Below are 23921 nucleotides of genomic sequence, written 5' to 3'. Positions count from 1 at the left end.
AGCTCCCGGAAGCTGACGACATCTCCCTCTGGTTCCTAGGTGGAGGGAAGCATGGCCAGGCAGCTCCGCGTGCCGCCCCTGCCTGCGGGTGCCACCCCCACAGCGCCCATTGGCCGCAGTTCCTGGTCAGTGGGAACTACGGTGCCGGAACTTGGGCCAAGGGCAGCGCATGGAGCCACTGGGGCTGCCCCTATACCTAAGAGCCAGAGGGAGATGCTGCCAGCTTCCTGGGAGCTGGGCGGAGCCAGGCAGGCACCATGCCTGCCCCGTTGCAGGAGGCCAACCGGACTCTTTAACGACCCGGTCAGCAGTGCCGACTGGAGCCACCAGGGTGCCTTTTCTACTGGGCATTCTGGTTAAAAACCAGACACCTGGCAACCCTATCATGTCATAACCCCACCCTATATCTCATTCACTATTGAGATGTTGATTCCTGACTAAGATCAACACGTCACTTCCATTGCCCACTTGTTAAATTTTCAATCAGTCACTTTTGTGTTTTCTCCCATGCTGCCCTCTGTGCTTGGGAAGAGCTCCCTGTGAACATCCACAAAAGTAGCTCATTATTCACCATCAAAACTCTACTTACAGCACTTCTTTTCCATGATACCTACAGAAACTTGACAACAGCTAGGTTGCTGGTGTGCGGAGACCAGTGCCTAACATGCTGACCAATATTCTCATTTTCTTTCCCTGCCTGTATCCATCTCTTCTCTTTTACTTATATTGGAAGCTCTTTGGGGGAGGGACAGGCTTTTTGGCCTGGATTTGTACAGCATCTAGCATAATGGGGCCCAGTCCATGACTAGAGATCATAGGTGCTACAGTAATACAAACAATGAGGTTAATTTAACATTAGTTAGCTAACTGCTGAAAAATGTGCCCCTGGGTGCTGTTTAGCAGATGTAATCTTAAAGTGCAAAGCAAGTTAGTTTATTGTGACATTCTTGTCGCTGTCAAAGCATAGAATTTTTCATTTCTGTAAACTAGAAGTCAGAACAAAAAGCATTATCAAAATAGTAACTAATTTTAGTTCAGACCACACTTCTTAGTCTTGAAATTGAAACATTTCTGTTGCTGTGTTTTCTAAAGATCTGAGGTATCAATTGTTCTCTTGCTATATTGCTACAGAATGTTGACAAGTGTTAACTGTATGTTTCTGCAAGTACCAGATGCCTCTAAATGCCTTACAAAAGCTGCTTAATATTGAGATTGAAAGTTTCTAGCAGACCTTTGTTGGAAAGACCATTTTAGAAAGAGAGTTTAATCCTAGAGCAAATGTTAAGCTTAGATCTTTTTGTTCCAAAAACCCTACAGTTTTTTGTAAAGCATTTTATCTAAAAAAAAAAAATCACGTGCTTAATGGTTCTGATGGGCAATATTTTTCAAGATAATACTGGATGCAAAACCTTGAAATACAGTTGTCAATATAGAGGGGCTTTTGTAAGCTTGAAGTGAACAGCAGAGACCCTAGGGTCAAATATGACTTGTATATTTGAAAGGTCACATAGCTATATATAGCTAAGCCAAGGTTTCCATTGAAATTATTCAAATGAGGGCTCACTTCTTTTCTGTAAACTGCTTACCAAGCGTGCTGATTTTTTGTGGCTACTTTCTGCTGTTAACCACTCTCTCTCTTTACAGGATTCATGAATAAAATTTTCCATCCCAATATTGACGAAGCGTAAGTAAATCCTTAGTATATGGTATTTCTGATTAGTGGTACTATTTAATTCTAGTTGTTGTTTTGCTTTCATAAGAAAGCCAAAGCAGCTTTTTCATAGTGTGCTAATAGGGCTGGATAAAGCTGTCGTCTAATCTAACACTAACAGTCCAGGGTAAGAATTTGATCTGAGAGGATCGTGTTTCATAAAACTATCCCACAGGTAACTTTTCCAGAAGAGTTCAGGCTGTATGAAGTACTGGGTAGGAAACATACTGCAGGAGTTTTCCTCGTGTGATCTATGCATAGGCAGCATTGGGTGCTTTTATAAATAAATGAGGCACATGTTGTGGCATAGAAGGACCAGGGTTGCTAGTTCCTCTTTTCAAAGATACCTTCTCAAGACAGTAACTCTAGCTGGACTCACCAGCCCCTCTGTCGGTGAGCATTAGTTCATAAAGTATGTAAAATACAGACTAGAAAACCCTTCTTAAAGGAAACCATAAAAATCTGGTCACTTTCATGTAGTCAGTTTGTTGAGATAGCTGTTGATTCAGAGGTTCTCAGCCTTTTTCTTTGAGACCCTCCCCACAACATGCAATAAAAACTTCAGGGCCCAGCTGGGGGAGGGGCAAAGGGACTCGGGGCTCTGGGCTGGGAGGGGGCTTGGGCATAGGTGTAGTTTGACTTCTGTTTGTGGGTGGCGGGGGCCAGGAGGGCTCGAGCCAGCTCTGCACAGCGGGGTCCAGGGGGGCAGCGCCACCTCCACCCCCAACTCACCTCAGCAGGCCACCCAGCCTGTTTGGGTGGGGGCGGGGGGCAACTAAAAATTATAACTCAGAGGTGCGGGGCTCAGCTCAAAATGTTTGAAAAGAGCTCAGGGTGCAGGGAGGGGGGGTGGCTAGGAGCTGTGTGGGCAGGGGGGTAGCTCAGGGTGCAGGGAGAGGGGTAGCTAGGAGCTGTGTGCGGGTGGGGGGGTAGCTCAGGGTGCAGGGAGAGGGGTAGCTAGGGGCTGTGTGCAGGCAGGGGGGTAGTTCAGGGTGCAGGGAAGGGGGTAGCTAGGGGCTGTGTGCAGACAGGGAGGGGGGGTAGCTCAGGGTGCAGGGAAGGGGGTAGCTAGGGGCTGTGTGTGGACGTGGAGGGGGTAGCTCAGGGTGCAGGGACAGGGATAGCTAGGAGCTGTGTGGGCAGGGGGGTAGCTCAGGGTGCAGGGAGAGGGGTAGCTAGGGGCTGTGTGCAGGCAGGGGGGTAGCTCAGGGTGCAGGGAGAGGGATAGCTAGGGGCTGTGTGCGGGCAAGGGGGTAGCTCAGGGTGCAGGGAAGGGGGTAGCTCAGGGCTGTGTGCAGGCAGGGGGGTAGCTCAGGGTGCAGGGAAGGGGGTAGCTAGGGGCTGTGTGCAGGCAGGGGGGTAGCTCAGGGTGCAGGGAGAGGGGTAGCTAGGGGCTGTGTGCGGACAGGGAGGGGGTAGCTCAGGGTGCAGGGAAGGGGGTAGCTCGGGGCTGTGTGCTGGGAGGGCTCCCCTACTGGCCCTGTCCCCCGAGGGCTCTGCCAGCCATGGAGCCGGGTCCCCCCACCCAGGCGGCTCTTACCAGCTGCATGAGCAAAGCGGTTCTGGGAGCTGAGGAGCAGCTTCAACCCCCAGCAGCATCAGGAGACGAGGATCGCCGTGGCGGCCTGCTCCATGGCACCAGCCAGAGCAGCAGCTGTACTGCACTGCCTGGCTGTGGCTTCCCGCCTCCGACCTGGCTGGGGGTTGGGGAGAGGAGGAGGTGGAGAGGGGGCTGGAGCTGCCTGAAGACTGCCCTTCTCCCCGCAACTCTGCCCATGGGCTCAGGGCTTCTGCCCCGTGGGGAGCACCGGGGCTCAGGGCTCCAGAATTCAGCCCTGCGGCTCCCAGCTTCAGCCCCGTGGGAAGTGCTGGGGCTCAGGCTCTAGGTTTTAGCCGTGGGGCTCCGCAGCCCCCCCCCAAAGGGTTCGCAGACCCCCTGTTGAGAACTGCTGTGTTAAATGAAGCCCCTCCTTCCTTTCCAGTCTCTTAGTCTCACAAGTGAGATCCCCCTGTGTAAATACTGGCTCCAAGTTACTGTGCCCTTTCTCTTCATCCCTTGCTTGGAAAAATCTCGTTTCTGTACCTAGTATGGAAGCTCTCCTAGTCACTATGGCTGCCCTATATTTTGCTCTAACCAACGTGTACATAATTGGTCCCTGCTTGGTGTGGTGAGGAGTGTGGGGGGGGGTTAAAACTGTTAAATCCTACACGTATTTTGCTAACTTGTACATGTTTTAATTCCATTCTCTCCATCTGTTTCAGGTCAGGAACTGTATGTCTAGATGTAATTAATCAAACTTGGACAGCTCTCTATGGTGAGTTTGGCAATCCACTGAGTGGTGACACATTTCATCATTTATTTGGTTTTAATACCCTAATATAGCTTGTTGGAGGTAAGTGCTCAAAGGTCTATTTTGGAAAGTGTGAGCCAAATTGTAGGGTTTTTTTCACTGAACCAAGTTCATTTTAGTAACAAAAGCTTGATATGAAAGTATTGCTTACGCAGCTCCTTTCATCCCAAAGATGCTGAAGGATTCTGTAAACATTGTACTGGAATCACTCAACCCACCACTAAAGTGCAGCCGTCTCTGAGGTGGAATGTGGCAACTGCTCAACAGTAACGCAGCAACATTTCAGGATAGGAAGTGAGAATGCTACAGTATCCAGATGAAAATAGGGGGGAAATTTTTAAGTAACCAGACTGCAGTAATCCAAATTGAAATTTAGATAGGAAGGGTGAAAGCATTCTTTGACTCTGGTTGGGACCTTGATCGATTTTTTCTTTAGAAGCTAGCATCAGAAACACTTACTCCCCTTCACCATCAAATTGAGGCATTGTTTCAAAACAACTTAGGAGAAGTGATACCATCCACTAATTTGTCTACACCACTTCCTGGAAAACTTGTTTTCCTGGGAGGTCTCCGATCCAATTACTGGCCAGACATGATTCTGCTTTGCTTTAGAGGTCTAACGAGATCAATTTATAGTGACAAGGACTCAGGAAAAGAAACGGTTAAACAGAACAGATATTTAATAGCTCATTCTCTTGCATGGCGGGCTGCATCGAACTTCTCAGAGTGTAGTAAATGGACACTATTCACACTTCGATGTATAGTGTTAAGCAGTATGCACACAATATAAACGCTTTACCTTTGACTTTTCACCTTGAAAAGTTGTCTCATCTATTTCTAGTTTCCCTGGTTTCTTGACTCAATGTTCTGAACCTATTGCCAAAGTAACAAATTGCTACTTTAAGGCAGTTTGGTCTTTAGTTTTCTTACAAATATGCAATGGAAACAGTGGATCCAAGTACTGGACCTGCTACATACCTGTAGTAAAAATGCCAAAGTACTTATGTTGGGACTGCACAATGAAAAACTCACGCTGTTATGTTGCAACTGCGGCTAGGGGTCAGGTTTTCTATTATATGTATTTTTTTGCTGAGGAATGCAGGAAAGACGAGTGGTAGTTTATAAGGTGAGGAGAGTTTTCTTTTACTTCTACACTGATCGTACCAGGAATGTTCATTCTCAGGAGTGGACTTTACCCTGAGAAAACCGAACAGTGGGATAAGTAGCCAAAGTACTAAATGAGCAATGTGCAGTTTTGTTCAACAGTCTTAAAGCAGCTGCAGATGACGTGTCTGACTGAGAAATTAGAGTTGCTTCCCTGTGTTTGCTATTCTGATGTTGTACACTAGCAATCTGGGTACTGGTTTGTAAGCTGTGCAAAAATCGCTTCCTGTTTTGAGAGATGCTACTGTGGACTGTTGCAGCAGGGTTTCTACAGTATTTACGAACAAAATGTCATATGAACACTTTTTGTAATTGATTTCCTAAGAATGCTTCTGTATTCTTGGCATTTTTGTGGACTGTAAAGGGAGGGAAAACAACTGCAGTACTTACTGCTCTTCTATGATGTGTAAAGGTGATCTCAGAGCTTTCAAAAATCTATAACTAGTATACGTTATAGACAAAATCAGGATGGAGTGTTGGTATGTTCCACCACAGGGGTGCTACGTAAGTGGTGTTCTACACCAACCAACAACTTGTCAAATAATGCACTTGTTTAATGCCATTCATCTTATTCCAAACGTCGTTATTTATTCTGGAGGGTGCTTTGGAACACTGAAGAGGTAACTCCTTTTTGTTCATTGATTGTGCTGCTGGTGTCGTAGTCTGCATTAGACCTACCTTTTTTTTGCCCCTCCAGTTATAAGCCATCAGTCACCTTGACTTTTAGAGAGACAGCCGTATACTCCAGGAACACAAGAAATTTCTCTCTGCAGCAGAAACAGAAGGATCTAATTTTGGAGGGTGAAAGCAATCTTGGGAAAAAATCTTCCTATATAAAATAATACAACTATTTTGTTGTGCCTTTGACCTTTAAAACAACCAATCCTGTATCCATAGAGACGGTACGGACTAGCTGACCCAATAGAAATTAGATGGAAACTTATGATTGCTACTAATAAATCCACTAGATTTAAGACCATAGTTTAGTAGATTCCTTTTATTTAACTAGTAAAGCACCAAACCCTTCTTAGCACAACAGTGCCTTCATTTTAGACATACTGTGCACGTCCAAGCAATAATAAAAATGAAGCATTGATTTAGTTGGTACTTGTAAAAAAGAGACCTGGAGAAGGCAGGCATTTAAAGGGAAAAGGGGCTATTTTGAGCTGTCTTTCATTTGGGCTTTGTTGCTCTGTCGCTAACTAAACTCCTCTTTCCATTTAATCGTAAACTGGGAAGCATTAAGTATTTCTAGTTTTCCCAGTGGAAGGAGTTGAAACTGGCAGCTGGGTTATAAAATAAGTCCACATAAACTGAAGCCATGTCTACACTTACCGGGAATCCACACTGCTGCAATCAATGCAGCGGGGGTTGATTTAGTGGATCTAGTGAAGACCCGCTAAATCGACCGCAGAGCGCTCTCTGGTTGACTCTGGTACTCTACTGGAATGAGAAGAGTAAGGTAAGTCGATGGGAGAGCATCTCCCATCAACGCAGCGCGGTGTAGACACCGCAGTAAATCCACGTAAGCAGTGTCGACTCCAGCTACGTTATTCACATAGCTGGAGTAGTGTAACTTAAGTCGACTTGCCTCAGTAGTGTAGACAAGGCCTAAAAACAAACCTGTTGCTAATAATGGCTTAAGTGCTAGAGTAGACAGAAGGAACTAGTTACAATACCATCGGAAAACAGTCTCGTCTTCGCTTGTGCCACGCTATTTTTCTGATCCCTTTTGAGAGTAGGACTACACTTCGAGAACCTGTTGCACTTCAGCCTACAAGTAGCTGACGGTGACAGCTGGCATCTCAATGCACCAGCCTTGGCAAACTTGGCCCAGAGACTTTGTGTACTTCTTAAGAGTGTTTCTTGTAGCCTTCCGTTCTCTATGTGCCTGCCCTTGAAAAGGGCAGTGGCTTTTCTGTTCAATAGGAAAATTTTATGTTTTAAAAAAACTGGCATTTTAGAGACTCTCTTGTATAGCTTAGCGGCAAATAACTAAGGGTTGGTGTATGCACAAAGTTGCATTGGTTTAACTCAGGGGTAGGCAACCTATGGCACGTGTGCCGAAGGCGGCACGCGAGCTGATTTTTCAGTACCACTCACACTGCCCGGGTCCTGGCCACCGGTCCGGGGGGCTCTGCATTTTAATTTAATTTTAAATGAAGCTCCTTAAACATTTTAAAAACCGTATTTACTTTACATACAACAATAGTTTAGTTACATTTTAATGTTTTTAGAAAGTCTCTTTGTATAAATCTATAATATGTATGACTGGCACCCAAAACCTTAAATTAGAGTGAATAAATGAAGACTCGGCCCACCACTTCTGAAAGGTTGCTGACCCCTTGTTTAACTAAAGGTGTGGTGTTGCACTTACTTAAAACTGTGCAACTCCTGTGTGTAGGCAAACCCTAATTTCCGTCCCTGTTATGCCACGTTCACAGTGAAGTGACTCAGCTAGTCAATACCCTGGAGTTTCTACATATGCAGGATGTGTTAACGCAGGAAGGAAGATTTGACAATAATTGAGTAGTCTCTTCCTCAGGGCCATGTCCAGCCAGAGGTTCCCACCGTGTGTTCTGTAGGAGCACTTGCAGGTGGTCTGCAGAGAGCTAGCAGTTCACATGGTGCTAGTTCTCCTAGGTTATGTCTACACTGCAACTAGACACACGCAGCTGGCCTGTGCCAGATAACTCAGCCTGAGCCCCACGAGCCTAACGGGCTGTTTAATTGTGGTGTAGATGTTCAGGCTCCATCTGCCCAAGCTCTGGGACCCTGCCCCCGCACTGGGTCCTAGAGCCTGAGCTCCAGCCTGAGCTTGAGAATGTCTCCACAACAACTAAACAGCCCCTTAGCCTGAGCCCCACGAGCCCAAGTCAGCTGGCACAGGCCAGCTGTGAGTTCTTAATTGCAGTGTAGACCTACAATGTAAACCAATAGGGGTAAGATCCGGGTGCAGGATAAGTTTAATCTTGACCTATTTAATAAAGGCCTGAGAGGTACAGATCAGATCCTAGTGCTGTCTCCATCAGGATCTGATGTGCTGAGAAACTGTGGGTGGGGTCTCTTCCTCCCACTCCCCCCCAAAAAAAACCAACCCTCTTTTTTGATTAGCAGCAGTAAGAGACATTTTTGTTGTTGTTTGTGCTGTAGCTACTCCATCAGGTTTTCTTTGCCACCAGAAAGGAGGTGAAGGACGAAGCGAGCCTACGTACTACCCAGATGAAAAGAATTTGCTAATAAAATAAAAAGATTGAGTATTTGAAAGGGTGTACCTGCTTTTTATTTAAAAAAAATATATATCTACATGCACCTGCTAGTCTTTAACCGCTGAAGTTAAACATTGTAAAATCACCCTCCTAACCACACACTGAGGGCTTACTCTTCCATCTGTGTGGGCGAATTCAGCCCTTCTGGCACCTGCCTGAAACATCCAAGAAGGGATAGCACAGTCCATTGCTTCACACCGGCATCTTTGAAATATGGTGCATATGTCTCTTTTGGAGGTGGGGTGTGGAGGATGATTTTATGTGTTCTCAATTACTCACCAGCACCAGAAACATGTTTCCCTGTCATGGATTATTAGTGGTAAATGCCAACTCGCAGTAAGGCATTAATGTGGATCTCTTCGCATGTTGTTAATTGTTTTGAAATGGGAGAATGAACTTGTTGGGTTGCTTTTTTTATTATCACAAGTGTCAAAGCTCTGTAGAAATTGTATTATCCTGAGATGTGTCACTTTTAAGTCTAGGAACCAACTTATTTAAAGACAGTAATGTGAGAGGAAGCATGGGGAATTTGGTGTGGGGCAATTAGGAGGGAAAAGTGTCCAAAGTTTAAAGCATAAAAGAATGGTCTGGGTCTAATTCCTGCTATACTTGCTGCATGACCTTGGGTATATCATTTAACCTCTGCCTCCATTTCCTTAAGGAACAGTGTTTCACAAATCTCCATAGGGATGCTGAAGAGGTTATTTGTGTTTGTAAAGTGCGTTGAGATCTTCAGATCAAAGATGCTGTAGAAGTGTAAAATACTTTGGGCATAAAGTATTGGAAGCTCCATTATCACCCAAATTCTCAACTATATGAGCAGTCTAGGATAGGAAAACGTGTATGAATTTAAGCTTCCATGAGCTTTACACCATCTTAATATCTGACTATGGCAATACGCAGTCTCACTGACATTTAACTAGGTTGTCTGTGGGTCTGAGATGTGGATGTGCAATGTGATTTTGTGTTAATTTGTCTTGCAGATCTTACCAATATATTTGAGTCGTTCCTGCCCCAGTTGCTGGCCTATCCTAACCCCATAGATCCTCTAAATGGTGACGCTGCAGCCATGTATCTCCACCGACCGGAAGAATACAAACAGAAAATTAAAGGTGAGGGAGTCAATGGAATGTTGAAAAATTAATGGTATTGCTTTGATCTATTGCTGCTTGGGAGAAACATGTCCTCTTCACTATACATCTTAAATACCTTTTCTCTGATGACCACTGTTGCTCTAAAATAAATCTATTTAATTTTAGAGCAGGATAGTCTTCTGGGAAGAGTGGATGAACCATTTTAAATTTAAAGCTGGTCTGTAGAATACAGTGTTGGGAATGGTTCTGCTTAGCTTGGATGTGGGGAATGTCTTGGCAAACTATTAGAAGTTAGAGACAGAAAGGAACTAAGTTAAAGGCTGTTTCCCAAGGTCCCCAACTTTAAAAACAAACTTCAGAAGTTTGGAGGAGTTAGGAATATTTTTGTAGCTAAAGTAGAACAGAAATTTTTCTGGCTGTTTTTTCCCTGGGGTATTTTATTTAAAAGTAAACAAAAAATAAGGATATTCAAAGCTGTGCACCAGTCATGCCATTAGCTCACCCCATTTTGTGTGTGTTGGAGCACGCATGTGCCTGTCTGGCTGCCTTTAAAATAATGTAGGAATTGTCATGCTGGATCAGTGCCAGATACCTCAGAGGAGGTATAGGAACCCTTCAGTAGAAAGATGTTGGATAATCTAATCCCATATAGGTCTCATCTGGGTCTCTAATAGTAAGAGATTGGCATAAACCATGAAGCACACAGACAGGGAAGACCTATTATTCAACAAGGAGGAAACGAGAAAAAATGCAGCAAAGGCTGAAATAAATGACTTTTTTGTTTCAGTTTTCACCAAAAAAGTTAGCAATGATTGGACTGCTAACATAGCATCAGTGTAAATGAGGTAGGATCTGAGGTTCAAATAGGAAAAGAACAAGTTAAGAATTACTTAGACAAGACAGATGTCCTCAAATTGGCAGGGCCCGATGAAATACATCCTAGAATACTTAAGGAACTGTCTGAAGAGGTGGCAGAGGACTGGAAAAGGGCAAATAGAGCACTTGTCTATAAAAAGTGGAATAAGGGCAACCCAGGCAATTATAAACCAGTCAACTTAACTTCAATACCTGGAAAGATAATGGAGTAAATAATCAATCAATTTGTAAGCACCTAGAAAAAAATAAGGTGACAAACGTCAAGAACAAATCCTGTCAAACCTAATCTCCTTCTTTGAGATAAGCCTTGTGGACAGGGTGAAAATAATAGATGTGATATAGCTCAACTTTAGCAAGGCTTTTGATACTGTCCCACATGACCACCTCAGGAGGAAACTAGAGAAATATAGCCTAGATGAACCAAGATGGTTCTACAACTGGTTGGAAAACCATACTCAAAGAGTAGTTATCAGTGGCTCACATCAAGCTGGAAGGGCATACCACGGGGCAGCGGCCGGAGCCCAGAGCATTTTAAATCACCGCTGCAGCCCTGCCTATCGCTACCCCGATAAAATGGCGTTTCACCTATAACGCGGTAGGTATTTTTGGCTCCCCACGACTGCGTTATATCGGGGTAGAGGTGTATCTTCATAAATGATTTGGATAATGACAGCTTTTGAGGACAGGATTAGAATTCAAAATGATCTTGACAAACTGGAGATACGGTCTGAAATAAATAGGATGAATTCAGTAAGGACAAATGCAAAGTACTCCACTTAAGAAGTAATCAGTTTCACAAATACAAAATGGGAAATGGCTGCCTAGGAAGGATCTCGGGGTTATAGTGGATAACAAACTAAATATGAGTCAAGAAGATAATACTGTCACAAAAAAGGAAACATAATTCTGGGGTGTTTTAGCAGGAGAGCTGTAAGCAAAACACGAGAAGTAATTCCTCTACTCTATTCAGCTCTGATAAGGCCTCAGTGGGACTATTTTGTCCTGTTCTGGGCACCTCACTTTGAGAAAGATGTGCACAAATTGGAGACAGTCCAGAGAAGAGTATTTTGCTGATACAGACTAACACGGCTCCCACTCTGAAAAATGATTAAAGGTCTACAAGGAAAGGTTGGGGGGGAAAAGGGGTTTGTTTCGTCTGGAGAGGAGAAGACTGAAGGGGAACATAACAATCTTCAAGTATGTAAAAGGTTATAAAAAAAGAGGGTGATAAATTGTTTAAGTTTAACCACTGAGGACAGGACAAGAAGAAATAGACTTAAATTGCAGCAAGGGAGATTTAGGTTGGACGTTAGGAAAAACTTCCTCACTGTAAGGGTAGTTGAGCACTGGGACAAATTACTTAGGAAGGTTGTGGAATCTCCATCAATGGAGGTTTTTAAGAACAGGTTAGACAAATACCTTTCAGGGGTGATGTAGATAATACTTAGTCCTGCCTCAGTGCAGCGGACTGGACTAGATGACCTATCGAGGTCCCTTCCAGTCCTACATTCTGTGATTTACTATGCCTTCCAAACATTGTAATCAATTCATCTTACATACCGTATGCATAAGAGTCATGCGTCCACTTTGAATACTCTGGCTTCTTACCGGTTTTGCATGACTACCATAAGATAGAACTGAACGCTGCCATTCTGTGAAATCCCTCTTTGTAACGGTAGTATTTTTAAAAAGTCTTGGACATGCTGGAGTTGATGCAATGGATTCTAGCAACTTCTTTGCTCTGGAAAATTAAGTATTGTGAATACATAATTTATCTCATCTTCCCTTTACCTTCTCATTTTTTTTAGTTATGAAAGTATAAAATATCTGCTTGTTGTGTGTGTTGGGGATTGCTCCTAGGACTGACACCTGGTACAAAGTTCTCAGCCTGCCATAATCCTTATGAAGTGCAAAACCCTTAAATAAAGATTCATAATGGAACCTATAGGAACCAACTACACTGCTACCTCGATATAACATGAATTTGGATATAACGTGGTGGTAAAGCAGTGCTCCGGGGGGAGGGGGGGCAGGGCTGCGCACTCCAGTGGATCAAAGCAAGTTCAATATAATACGGTTTCACCTATAATGCGGTAAGATTTTTTGGCTCCCAGGACAGCGTTCTATCGAGGTAGAGGTGTATTGTGTATACAGCTGGAAAGATTTTTGTTTAACACTAGTACAGCTTTTCACTCTTCAGCTATAAAACTTGTTAATGGCCACAGAGGTAAGAGAACCTTTTTAGTCTTTCCATCCTAGAAGAGAGGAAATTGGGGGGATATTTTTTTCCCAAAGGCACAAAGAGCCAGTTAAGCAATCAACTTCTATTGAAGGTCAGTGGGATTTGAGTGCTTAACTCCCATTTGTGCCTTTAAAAAGAAAAAAAAATCAGGGCTTGCACTTGATATTGGTGCATAATTTTAGTAAATGGTTAAATACTAATAGAGCTGTGAATGGGGTATAGATATCGCAGTTTTGCATTCCTTTGGGGCTAAAATATTTGAAGCAATGTTGGTTCTTTCTTGGTGTGAAATCTTGATTTCAAACCTTTGTGCTAGACACTTGAAAATATACTTCCTGTGGTATCTACAAGGCCAGCAGAATGTACACTGCAGTGTCATCTTGCCTTAATGGATTGAAAAATGACTAGATCCTCCAGTGTAACATGAGTTTAACCCAAAAAGAGGATTAATTGTTTAGACATGAAAGTTCCCTGGAAGTCGGGAATTTCCAGAGGTTAAAATGAATGGCCATCCTGCTGATGGCTAGGCAGCCTCTATCCAGTTTTCTAGTATTGCCTAGGGAACAAGTGTCAAGGGTTGAAATGTGTTGATGGGTGGTAAGTATCTATTTGAGCTAAAGTTGCCTCTGTGCTTTATAAGCTGTGGGCCTTGGGTCTTTTGGGCGGTTTCTGAGAGTCAGTGAAGTGGCAGGTGGTCACATGGCTCCTGTCCTTGTTTTTACCTGCGAAATGTCAGGATGACAGCTAGCTGCTGTATCTAATTGCTTTCTTAGTAGTATTCTCCCACATAAGCAGGAGTGGTAGTGAACTTGGGGATATTGTGTGGTTGCGAATGGGAAGAGGTGTTCACAAGACTATCTGAGGTGGTGTGTGTGATCTGAAACTTCTGGAGAAGAGGAAGGGTGGGACCCTGTTGCTGGGGTGTGCTGAAATGTTTATCTGGGCCAATACCACAATTTTTTTACTAGAAGTTCAATTGATAAGCAAGACACACACCAAAACTGGCACCCAAGAAGTGAAATGCTGCCTTTGAGCAGATCATTCTTGTTAGTATACAAGATCCAGTTGTACGGGACCAGGGCACTTTCCTTTATCACATTATTGTATTCATGATATGGTTTCCAAAAGGGTAGGGAGCCTGACCGTCTGAATGTCTTCACGCTGCATGCAGCATCACTGCAAATGTTCTACACTTCCTGGTGTTTACAGAACGATCGTTATTGAGCCATTCGGGCAAATTCTCACGACACAAACTTCAGCAACCTCTCACAGGTGAACAATGCAAATTAAACCATTAGAGAGAAGCTGCTTGTCATTAGAAATCAGCATGTGCCTCCATATGAGTTTGAAAGCCCCTTTTAGCCATTTGGCTCAAGTACTTTAAATGCAGAGGGTCCCTGCAGTTCAGCAGCACTTCAGAGTCTATTCTTGTAGCAGGTATTAAAGCATCTAGTGGCCTAATTCCGTAGCCTCAATTCCAGAAACCTTGGCTTCTTGCAACTTAGCCAGCTGGTGCCTGTATAGACAATTAACTGTTTGAAGATTCTGATGTACTGTGGGTAGCTGTACGTCATGCTAGAAATAAGCACCGCAGAAATTTGGAGGCAGTGGGAAGAAAGATGTTGCCAAAGATTTAACATCCAGTTTAACAGTCTCTTCTACTGAACTGAAAGATGCAAGTAGATTATTGATGTTACTTAAACAAAACTAGCTTTTCAAATGCAAGTTTCTATGGTCATGTGTATCTGGCATCTCTTATTACAAGTGACATCCCACAGTTTCATAAGCACATCTGTCTCTTGGCATGACATGAAACAAAGGATTGCCAATTAGCAATGTTTTAGGCCGGTGGAAGGGAAAATACATTGTGCAAGACTGATCCTCCCTCCTTTCTGCCCCATGAAACTGAGTTAAGGAAAAGAGCAACACTTTCAAGTCCTTTAGGCTGGGATTTCTTGATATTGAATTCCAGTTCATAACATCTCCTATTGTGGGAGCTAGACATTAAGCATAAAGGAATGGCTGCTGCTTTAAAAAATCTGTTTTGGGGCGTAGAAGCAACCCATCTTGCCTTCTGCTTATGTCCATCCTGTGAAAACTGCCAGATTAGCAACTGAAATCTAACCACGGAGCAGGTACCGCATAAGAAATGCTCACCTCACCTTGCTCATGTACCTCAGTCCCAAACTAGAGGGATGTACCAGACTTGGTTAGCTCGGTTTACATAATCTGTTCAGTGTGGGCAGTCATGCTCAGGTGGGAGGCTGGGTTCCAGGACCCTACCCCCTTGCCAGGCTTCAGAGCCCCGGCTCCAGCCCAAGCGGGAACATCTACGCTGCTATTTTTAGCCCTGCTGCCTGAGACTCGGTGCCACAGGTTTTTCTTTGCGGTGAAGATCTACCCAAAGATACTGGGTTGGAGGAATGATCTGGTTTTACTTTCATCCCCGCATGTACACCCTTCTTCAAGAGGTTTGCAAATTCAGGACATGGCTGCTCTTAGAATGTCATGTAGTGTCGGCCAAGAGCCTCCTCTGTAGGCACATGTAGTAAAGTGATTGTGACCCTCAGATTTGGACATTAGTCTCAATAATCCTGCTCCCAAACTGGATTACTACTGTGCATTCTGCATGGAGCTATACTAGAAAATCTCTCATGCCACAGCTTGCACAAAATGCATTTGCCTTCCAGAATCCTATTAAACCAGTTTTGTGACCTGTGCTGGCTCCTTAATTGCTTTTGGTTGTAATTCAAGGTGTTGATCTAGATAACTACAGCCCTGCATGGTTTGGGTCTTGGCTTTGAAACCTCATCTCTTTCTAGGAACCACGGCAGTAGCTGAGATTGGCTGGGGTCCTTGTGTTTAGAGCTCCTAGGATTAAATGTCTGGAAATTGATGGCTGGGAGTTCCTGGGGAGAACCCTCTAGAATTTTTTCTCTGCTACTCAGACTGCCCTTGTCTGATACTAAAGCATAGTGCAAGGCCTGTCTCTTGGGGAATAGAGAGGTGGGTTGTTGTGGTTTTATCTAGGGAACACAGGTTTGCACTAGGTTAAAAGCAGTAAATCTGTATTCCAGCTTTTTCTCCAACCTTCTTCATCTCCTCTCATCTCTTTCCTTCTCTGGAAGTTATGGCAGTATCATCAGTCTCTAATTCCATAAAGCAGTGTTCTTTAACTTTTCCATCATGTGGATTGTACCTTGAGAGGGTCTCCAATTCTCCTTTCCCCTTGATACTGCGCGCACTGCATTGCCTCCCGTTCCCAATGGCATAGCCATACCGTGGTACTAATAGCAATTGCTGATACATAATATGAAAATAAAGTATTCAAGATACTGTATTATAGGTCAGCAGGACAGACCAGTACAGTAGCGCTCAGCCTTCCTGCCCGATGACCAAGTATGGCCCTTGTAGAATGTCCCAGATTTTTCTTCTTTTCCAGGAGACCTGGATTCACTATGACTGTGAATTTTCACAGCCTAACCCGTTGTGCCCCTAACGGCATTGTGGGCCAGCTCTTATCTCAAGTTTCATGACAATGTTTTTTGGGGGGGTTTTTGGCTGACCTCTAGGTTGGATTTTTCTCATTTGATCACCTTAATATGGGATGAGTTTCCATTTTTATAGCAAATGGGTTCTCAACATGAGGCTTTTAAACTGGTGCATGTGCAGAAGTAGAAAGGGCACTGGCTGTTTCTAACTCCAGGTCTAGTGTTCAGTATCCTAACAATGTGTGCGTTATCAACATGTATGCCTCAGGACTTCATGCATTATCCAAGGGTCTCGTACCTCCCTTTGATTTCTCTAATATGGCTGTTGTCAGATGAGGTTGACCTTTGGTCTAAACCAATATGGCAATCCCTATGTTAATTTATATAATCATGTTTTATTATCCACATATGGCACTATCCCACCCGCTGTTACATTAATTTCTTATTCAGCCATGCTCAGTACCAACCCATTTTTATAAATGGCTGTGGGAGTTGAACATATGCTGATTATACCCTTTTCTTTCCTCACATACAGAATACATTCAGAAATATGCAACAGAAGAAGCACTAAAAGAACAGGAAGAAGGTACCGGGGACAGCTCATCAGAGAGCTCCATGTCTGACTTCTCGGAAGATGAGGCCCAGGATATGGAATTGTAGTAGAAGAAGCAACCTGCTTTTCAGAGAGACTATTATTTCCTAACCATGAGAAGCAGACTATAATATTCATATTTAAACAAAGCAATTTTTTTTATTACTAAACAAGGTTTTTATGAATAATAGCATTGATATATATATATCACCCTTTAGATCTTGATTTCTTGGTCATTTCTCAAACCCAAGGTATATAGCATATTCCCACATTCCATTTTGGTAGCAATATGCAGCCCGAATGCATGCATTCATAATTCCATTTGGTCAAGTCAACTTGTGTGCTACTGAACTGTCAGCTCAAACAGCTGCTCTGATAGGTAGGGACTTAGAGATTTCCTTTTTATCAGTGGTTCCGCAGCTACCACCTTGGATGATAAGATGGAACAGAGCTTTCGCAAAGTAAAAAGTCTAGGGGATAATGTAAGAACGCTTTTAGATCAGACATTGAAATAAAAAGTGCTCCTTCAGGTCAAACTCGCTATCATAGTTTATGTGGAGTTGCATTAAAAAAGTGCACGGAGTTATTCAGAGCATCGAAGCTTAAAAAAAAATGACTTGGATTTTAAGTACACTTTTATATTGGACTTCTGCCCACCCTCTGAACTATAGGGACCTACAACCACTCATCTGTTTGCTTTTGGGACTTTGGAAAGCCTTCATCTGGACTTTACTCATTTTCTTGGTCTGGATTATGAGCTGTTCCCTTTTTTCAGGGGGAAAAAACACAATGCTACATGAACAGTGCTTTAATTTACCTGGAGCACATACAAAGGCAAACTCTTTGTCATAGTGAAACTGCTACCCTGTAATAGCTTCAAGCTTTCCTTCTTGCTTGAAGTATGATCAAACACCTTGCAAACTCTCTCTCCATCTCCTAAAAGAGGGTTCTCTGACCAGATGGACTAGCCTTGCTGAGAGCTTCAGACCCATGAAGATTGACCCATTGGCCATAGTTCATGAATCCGTTGGCACATTCTCTCTCCCATTTTTGTTTTCCTGTTTTCCCTTCTGCAGCAGCTTGGTAGCCATCTGCTTGTGTGTACAACAGACCAAACTAAAGTTTAACAAAGAAATGCTCTAGGAATATTTGATTGATAAAAATAAAAACCATAAATTGGGGAAACAATTGAATAATATTTTCAAGAATTCTTCTGAATGAAAAATTTGATTTCGTCTGGTGTATTTCAACATACTAAGTTTTTTTATTATTTTTATTTAATGGTAAGAGAACCTAATACAGTAAATGCCTACCTGGGTTGCCAGTGATACTTGAATTTGGATAATTGTGCATTTGAAATCCTAACTAAAATGGATTTTAAATCTGAATGTTACTTGCTGTATTCTTAGGGTTTTCTGAGGGGTTTGGATAGACAGACAGATACTTTAATTTTTTTGGTGAAACCTTCAGGACAGTATGTGGAATTCAACCCACGCTGAGTGACTCTTGAACAGAGAATTTTGAATGACAGACTGGATTGAGTAAACACTTTTTTCATTGTCCCACAAATGTTTTTCTTTTAGGAATGCCACCAAGTTTTGAGTTGATGGGGTTGAAAGATACAATCCTTTTTTAATCCATAAAGCACAATCAGTTTCTCTCCCCCCCCTTTTTTTTTGGAAAAAGCTATATGAAGTACAATTTTGCTTTAGCATGATTATTTTCCTTAATAAAAATAACATACAAAGGGTTTACTTATTTTATGTTAATTACGGGCATGAAGCAAAAGGTTTCTCTCTTTTTTTTAATAAAAAAGCAGTAATGTAGGACTGTGGTTAGTTACTGTGCTGAAGCTCTTTATCTAGCATTTGTGGCTTGTTGGAAGGGTAGTAGTAACTATTTAACATGTAATGGTGTAGTTTAACTCTTACCTAGCACGCTGGTTTCTCATTACTTTGGGGAGGGGGCAGAACTGTGTTGGCACTGTTTAACTTGCTTACCCGCTGAACTAGCAGTTTGCTTGTGCTATAACCTTTAACTGTAGGTGCTATTTAGGGGTAGTCTTAAGTGCTGGGTGGTGATATCAGTTTAAAAACAACAAAACAATAAAAATTTGTATTTTTTCAATATTGTATAAAAAATAGTGTTCTAATTACCTCTAATTTTTTTTCCAGGTAACTGTATTACTCTTCCCCCAGTCTATTCAATGACCAGGTTTAACACAGTGAACACTTTCATTCATCTCTCATTTGAAGAAGCCAGTTTTCTAATAAAAAGGTGTCCCGTCCTAAGCTTCCAAAAGAATTACAATTAGAGCTGAAAATCTAAGGTAGACTCCTGGAAAAGTAAGCACATGTTTTACTGGGTTGATTTTCTAGGTTGTGAAGATGCAGTTTGGCTTCTATTAGTTGTCCAAGTTGCTCTGATTCCTCTGCACGTTACTTTGTGCATACAGGCAGCCGAAGCAAGGTATTTGTGGGTATAGATCTGGAACTTCTCCAGCAAGATGTTTCCTTGGATATTAATGGAGCTTTACACATGAAACCTATAGCATTGCCTGCAGCATGACGAAAAGATCATCTTCTTGGTAAATTTCATGTTTGATCATTCTCCCCTGTAGTGATTGCAGCAGGAAAGGAAGCCCTACAGTAAATTGTCAAAACACCTGCAGTTCAAAGGAATATGGCCTAGTGTAAAACTCTTGTAGGGAATAAATTCAAATGGATTTCCCTTCTTTCTAGACTGGAACAGCTGCTTATTGCCTCATTCTGCCCTTTTTCCCATCTTTCACCTCCCTCCCCATCTCAAACAAGAACCGTCTGTAAATAAACTACACACCCCTAGTCTGGAAGAGAAAAGTGGAATCGTTTTGAAGCGGGATGACCAGTTTTTTTTGGTTCAGGTTTCTTTTGAAATGCTAATGTTCTTTTTCTGAAAGAACCACTGCCATTCTCTTCCCTGTTCAGATGACTGAATCTCAAAGCATCAGCCCAGGTGGAACTTAACAAGCCTACTCCAACATGACTACGTTTGATCCACTGTATGTAGATTCGTGCTTTCAGTGAATCCCTGAATATGAAAGCTTGTTAGTAACCTATTCTAGCTGTTATGGAAGTAGGCTCTTGGCTTCACGTCTGATAGCTTGTCACCTTGTTCTTGAGCTTTGTGTGACTTATACAAATTGAGAACTATCAAAGCTGCCCCAGATCCGCAGAAGCGTCTCAAGAAGCTACCTACATTGCCAACTAGGTTAAACTTGAATTTAATCAGGCATGTTTTCAACTCTCCTTGAGGTTTCCAAGTGTATTTTCTTGGTTCATTTGACTTTCCATAATAATTTTAGACTTTAAAAATAAAAATTAAGGAAGGGAGTCTTGGCGAAAGCAAATCTTAAAGGAGTGGCATCTTGATATGAACTGAGTGGAATAATAATGCTTTGTAAATTAACTGGGAATGTGTAAACCCTCGGTCAGAGGGGGGAAAATGGAAGTTAAATGCTATTTCCGTTACCCCTAACGTTCAGACTGGCCACTTAGGTTTATGGGAATATTACGTACATAGTCACTTCTGTAATCTCCCATATCCGTGTTTGATCTGCCTGCAGTGCACACAAACCAGGGAGATGGAGTCCCTTTTCCCCATAAGGGATGAGAAATGCTGTAACCTGTGCTGCAGTTGGGTTGCCCTGGCTTTTTCCCCCCTCCCAGCAAGACTAATCACAGGGCATTCTGATGTAAGTGGTAGCTCTCAGGTATGCAAGGACACCCCCCACCCCCACCTTTGATGTCAGTTCTATACCACAACATGCAGGGGGCATTGAGGAGAGGGCAGGGCTGTTGGTTGGTTTTTCTTTTGCTTCTTTTTGCTCATCTGAATTCCGCTGGCACTTTAGCAGGAGCGTGTGCAGCATGAGAAATGGCCATTATTTTACTGACTGTATTTGATACCTGTTGTGTGATACTTGAAGAGATAAAGGGTGTTTTCCCTTCATTTGAGTCTAAGCTTTTTTCTTTTCTTTTTTTTCCCTTTTTTCTTGCATTGTGATGATGTAGTGGGCATGCCTGTCACCATGACAAATGCCTCTTCTCTAAGAATATAACCTCTCAAATAGTTGTGTATAATTAAAGAACTGTAAACTTTTTTAAATAAAAGATGTATATACCTTGACACTTGACTGGTACTTGATCAGTAAGGTCTCGCTCTCATAGGCAGCATCCCCAGTGCCTCCCGTCTTTTAAACCTCCAGCCCCCGAGATTCAACGGCAGCTGTTAACCAGACTGCCCAAGATTCTGCCTTCAAAACCAGTCCAGGTTTTTTCTGTAGGAGATGCTCTGGTGGAAGAACATCCTGTTGCATATGCAGAGTGTCTGACTGCAGTGTTTGATGTAACTAGGTTATTAAGTCAGGAAGTTTGTTAAAAATAGCTGTACTGTACCATTGTGATGGGTGCAGTAAAAGAACCTGATTAGACTAGTATAAATTGGTTTATTTGGTTGTAGGCTCATTGGCAGTTAAGGTTTGTGAAACTTGCCTCTGGCCAACACTAGATGGCGCTATTTGCCACATTCTCCACAAAGTGGTCTGGCAGATTTCAACCAAAACTGCTGTAAATTCGAATTATGCCCTAAATGTGTTGGTAATGTGAGCAAGCAAATGAGCAGGTTTCTTCATCTTGTTAGAATGGATGTTAAGTGAGCTCTTCTAGGAAAATACCTAATGCATTATATGTACATAGATCATGCCAAGTACTTTATAAAATGTGAATTGGGGGAGGGTGGGTTTCCAAGGTGTTTGCAGTTTAAATTGGCCAAGGACAATGTGGAGACAACGGTGCCAAAGCTAGAAAGCTGACACCTCAACAGTGAGATCTGTGCAGGAAGGCTTTGGGGAAAGTGGATTTGAAGGGTGGGTGGATATAAAAGTATTGACTTACAAGCACAGTGTGTGTCAGTCATTCCAATTTTACACCTAAAGGACATACATAACCAATGCTCTTTCAATAAGTTTCTCTAAATGTAAGAAGAAATGAAGAGGTCTGTACATTTTTCCTGAAAACTGAATCTGAAATGTATTAAACATAAAAGCAAATGGCCTCAATTCAGAAGCTAGCTCAGCCATTCAGTAACAAGTACTAAGGGATTCCAATTGCTTGGTCAGCAGGTGAAACAAAGTTTTTTAGCTTCAAAATACATACTTGTCCTTGGAGTTTCGGTCTTTTTACGAAGCCAGTGCCCTATTAAACATGCCGCACAGCAGTTATGTTGGATGCACCAATGTAATCTGGGCTTTGTACAAGGCAGGAGAGCCCTATGTCAAATGTGTGTGTATGAAACGTTTCCACCTGGGTTGGGCTCATGCCTGTTCATCACAATCTGTTAATGGACCCCCTTCATCTCGTCTGTTACCCATTGTTGTGTCATGTCTGAACTAGATTGTAAGTTCGTTGGGGCAGAGACATGTATCTAGTGCATATGGCATTGTACAATGCTCGAGACACAATATTTGCAAAGATTTTCCATAGCCTTCCCCTTGCAGATCTGCTTCTTGTGGTTTCATTAGCTAAGTTCACATCTACCAGGGGACTTGCTTATTCTAAAAAAGCGAGTGGAACTACTTTGAGCTCTCCAGAGAAATATGCCCGTGGTTGAATTCTGGAGAAAATCCTTTACGTTTTCCAATAGTTGTGGTTGTCTTCGTTTGTCTAGTGTTTTGATAAGGTATGTGTGTGCTGGGTTTATTCCACTTACAGGTCTACCTGAATTCCCCCCTCTATTTTCAATGGGAAACACTATTTCAGCCCTATCCTAAGCAGCCATCGCAGTTGAAATACATGGTTTAGCAGCTGCCTTGCTATACTTAGTATTTGTATTACAGTAGGGCTGGCCAGGTTGTCCCACCAAGAGGTCTCATTGTGCTAGTACAAACATGCTAGGACAGTCCCTCCACTAAAGAGCTTAGTCAAAACAAGATGCAACAAGTGTTTGTAATGGGGGAGAAAGGACCAGTGTAAATGTGATAGGAGCATGTGGTCACATAAACCACCAATGGCTGAGTCCATTTCTTAAACTGTGGTGCACCTCTCAGGATTACACTACAGATCTATGTACCAAGAGAAAATTAAAATCCTTATCACGTCTACAATGCAGTGCACTCTCCTATTATCCAGTTCAGTCCTTTTCTTGCTCCTACCGCCATATATTTCTTGTATGATCTGATAACACAAATGTGGTGATGAATATATATTTACTGAAAAATAATTTGAAAGTTAATTCACTGCGGTTTCTTCAGCTGGTAAATGGGTAAGAGACACAAGACGTAGCTTTAAATTCAGAAGAAAAATAACTGCTGTTATGAAGTACTTTTTAAAGGGTTTTGTTTGTATTATTTCTGAAATCATGGAACACAATACAGTATAAATAGATAAAACGTTGATAGCTATTTCATTTCTCTTCCTAGCTGTGGTTTAATTGTTATGGCGAACAAGAACTTTTATTCATGAATGAAGTTTTCCCTTTTCCAAACCCCTCAGGTCTGGCTTGTTTTAGAGGGAAGATGCTTATTTTACAGCAAGGCAAGCTATTACAGATAACAATTCTTTAGACGTCTATTACAACTGCTGCAACAATTAGTGTCTTGGGTCTATAGTTCTCATTTGAGTTGGTCATTTCATTGTAATTTAATTGTTTCTGGTTGATCGTAAAGGTGTTGAATTTTTTTGACATATTAAATTTACTTGTTCATGACCCAGAAGTGGAGTTTTTGGTAACGTCTGTAGAAAAACAACTGAGCTCTTATTATGAGCTGGAACTAAACTGGTTTCTGACTGAGGCCTTTGGACGCTACTGCAATGTGAGGGTTTGAGAGGAGCAGGGTGAGATTAGTAACTGCTTCCAAGTCCTAAATCCACATTTCCGTCATGTGACTTGTGGAATTCCTGAATCTAAATAAATTAAATTGCACTTGATAGTACCATCGCTTGTTGGGGGTGTAGTAAGATGAGGGCCTGACATATAAACTCTTGTCAGAGGCCTAGACTGAGGCCTGAAGCCTGAACCAAAATATTTCCAGGCACTGCTAAGCAAAAGCTGGCCTGTGAGCCAGAGGCAGGCCTCACTCACAGAAATTGGCAA

General features: G+C 42.6%; 1 protein-coding gene across 2 annotated transcripts in view; it reads left to right on the top strand.

The window, feature by feature from the left end:
- UBE2H (ubiquitin conjugating enzyme E2 H) overlaps positions 1-23217 on the top strand; it is a 76542-nt gene extending 53325 nt beyond the window's left edge. Inside the window, exons 4-8 of one of the 2 annotated variants that reach the window (XR_006581764.1) lie at positions 1645-1684; positions 3974-4026; positions 9479-9607; positions 16734-18073; positions 18965-23217. Coding sequence is in view for 1 of the 2 variants with exons in the window: in XM_045028295.1 (XP_044884230.1) it covers positions 1645-1684; positions 3974-4026; positions 9479-9607; positions 16734-16858 (347 nt within the window). In the remaining variant the exon portion in view is untranslated. Of the gene's footprint in view, positions 1-1644; positions 1685-3973; positions 4027-9478; positions 9608-16733 lie in introns of both variants that reach the window. The other variant, XM_045028295.1, reaches the window with a different exon arrangement.
- Positions 23218-23921: the final 704 nt, after the last annotated feature.

This window comes from Mauremys mutica, chromosome 1 (assembly GCF_020497125.1).
Source record: "Mauremys mutica isolate MM-2020 ecotype Southern chromosome 1, ASM2049712v1, whole genome shotgun sequence".
NCBI classification, from domain to species: Eukaryota; Metazoa; Chordata; order Testudines; family Geoemydidae; genus Mauremys; species Mauremys mutica.
This window is presented reverse-complemented; position numbering and strand designations above follow the sequence as displayed.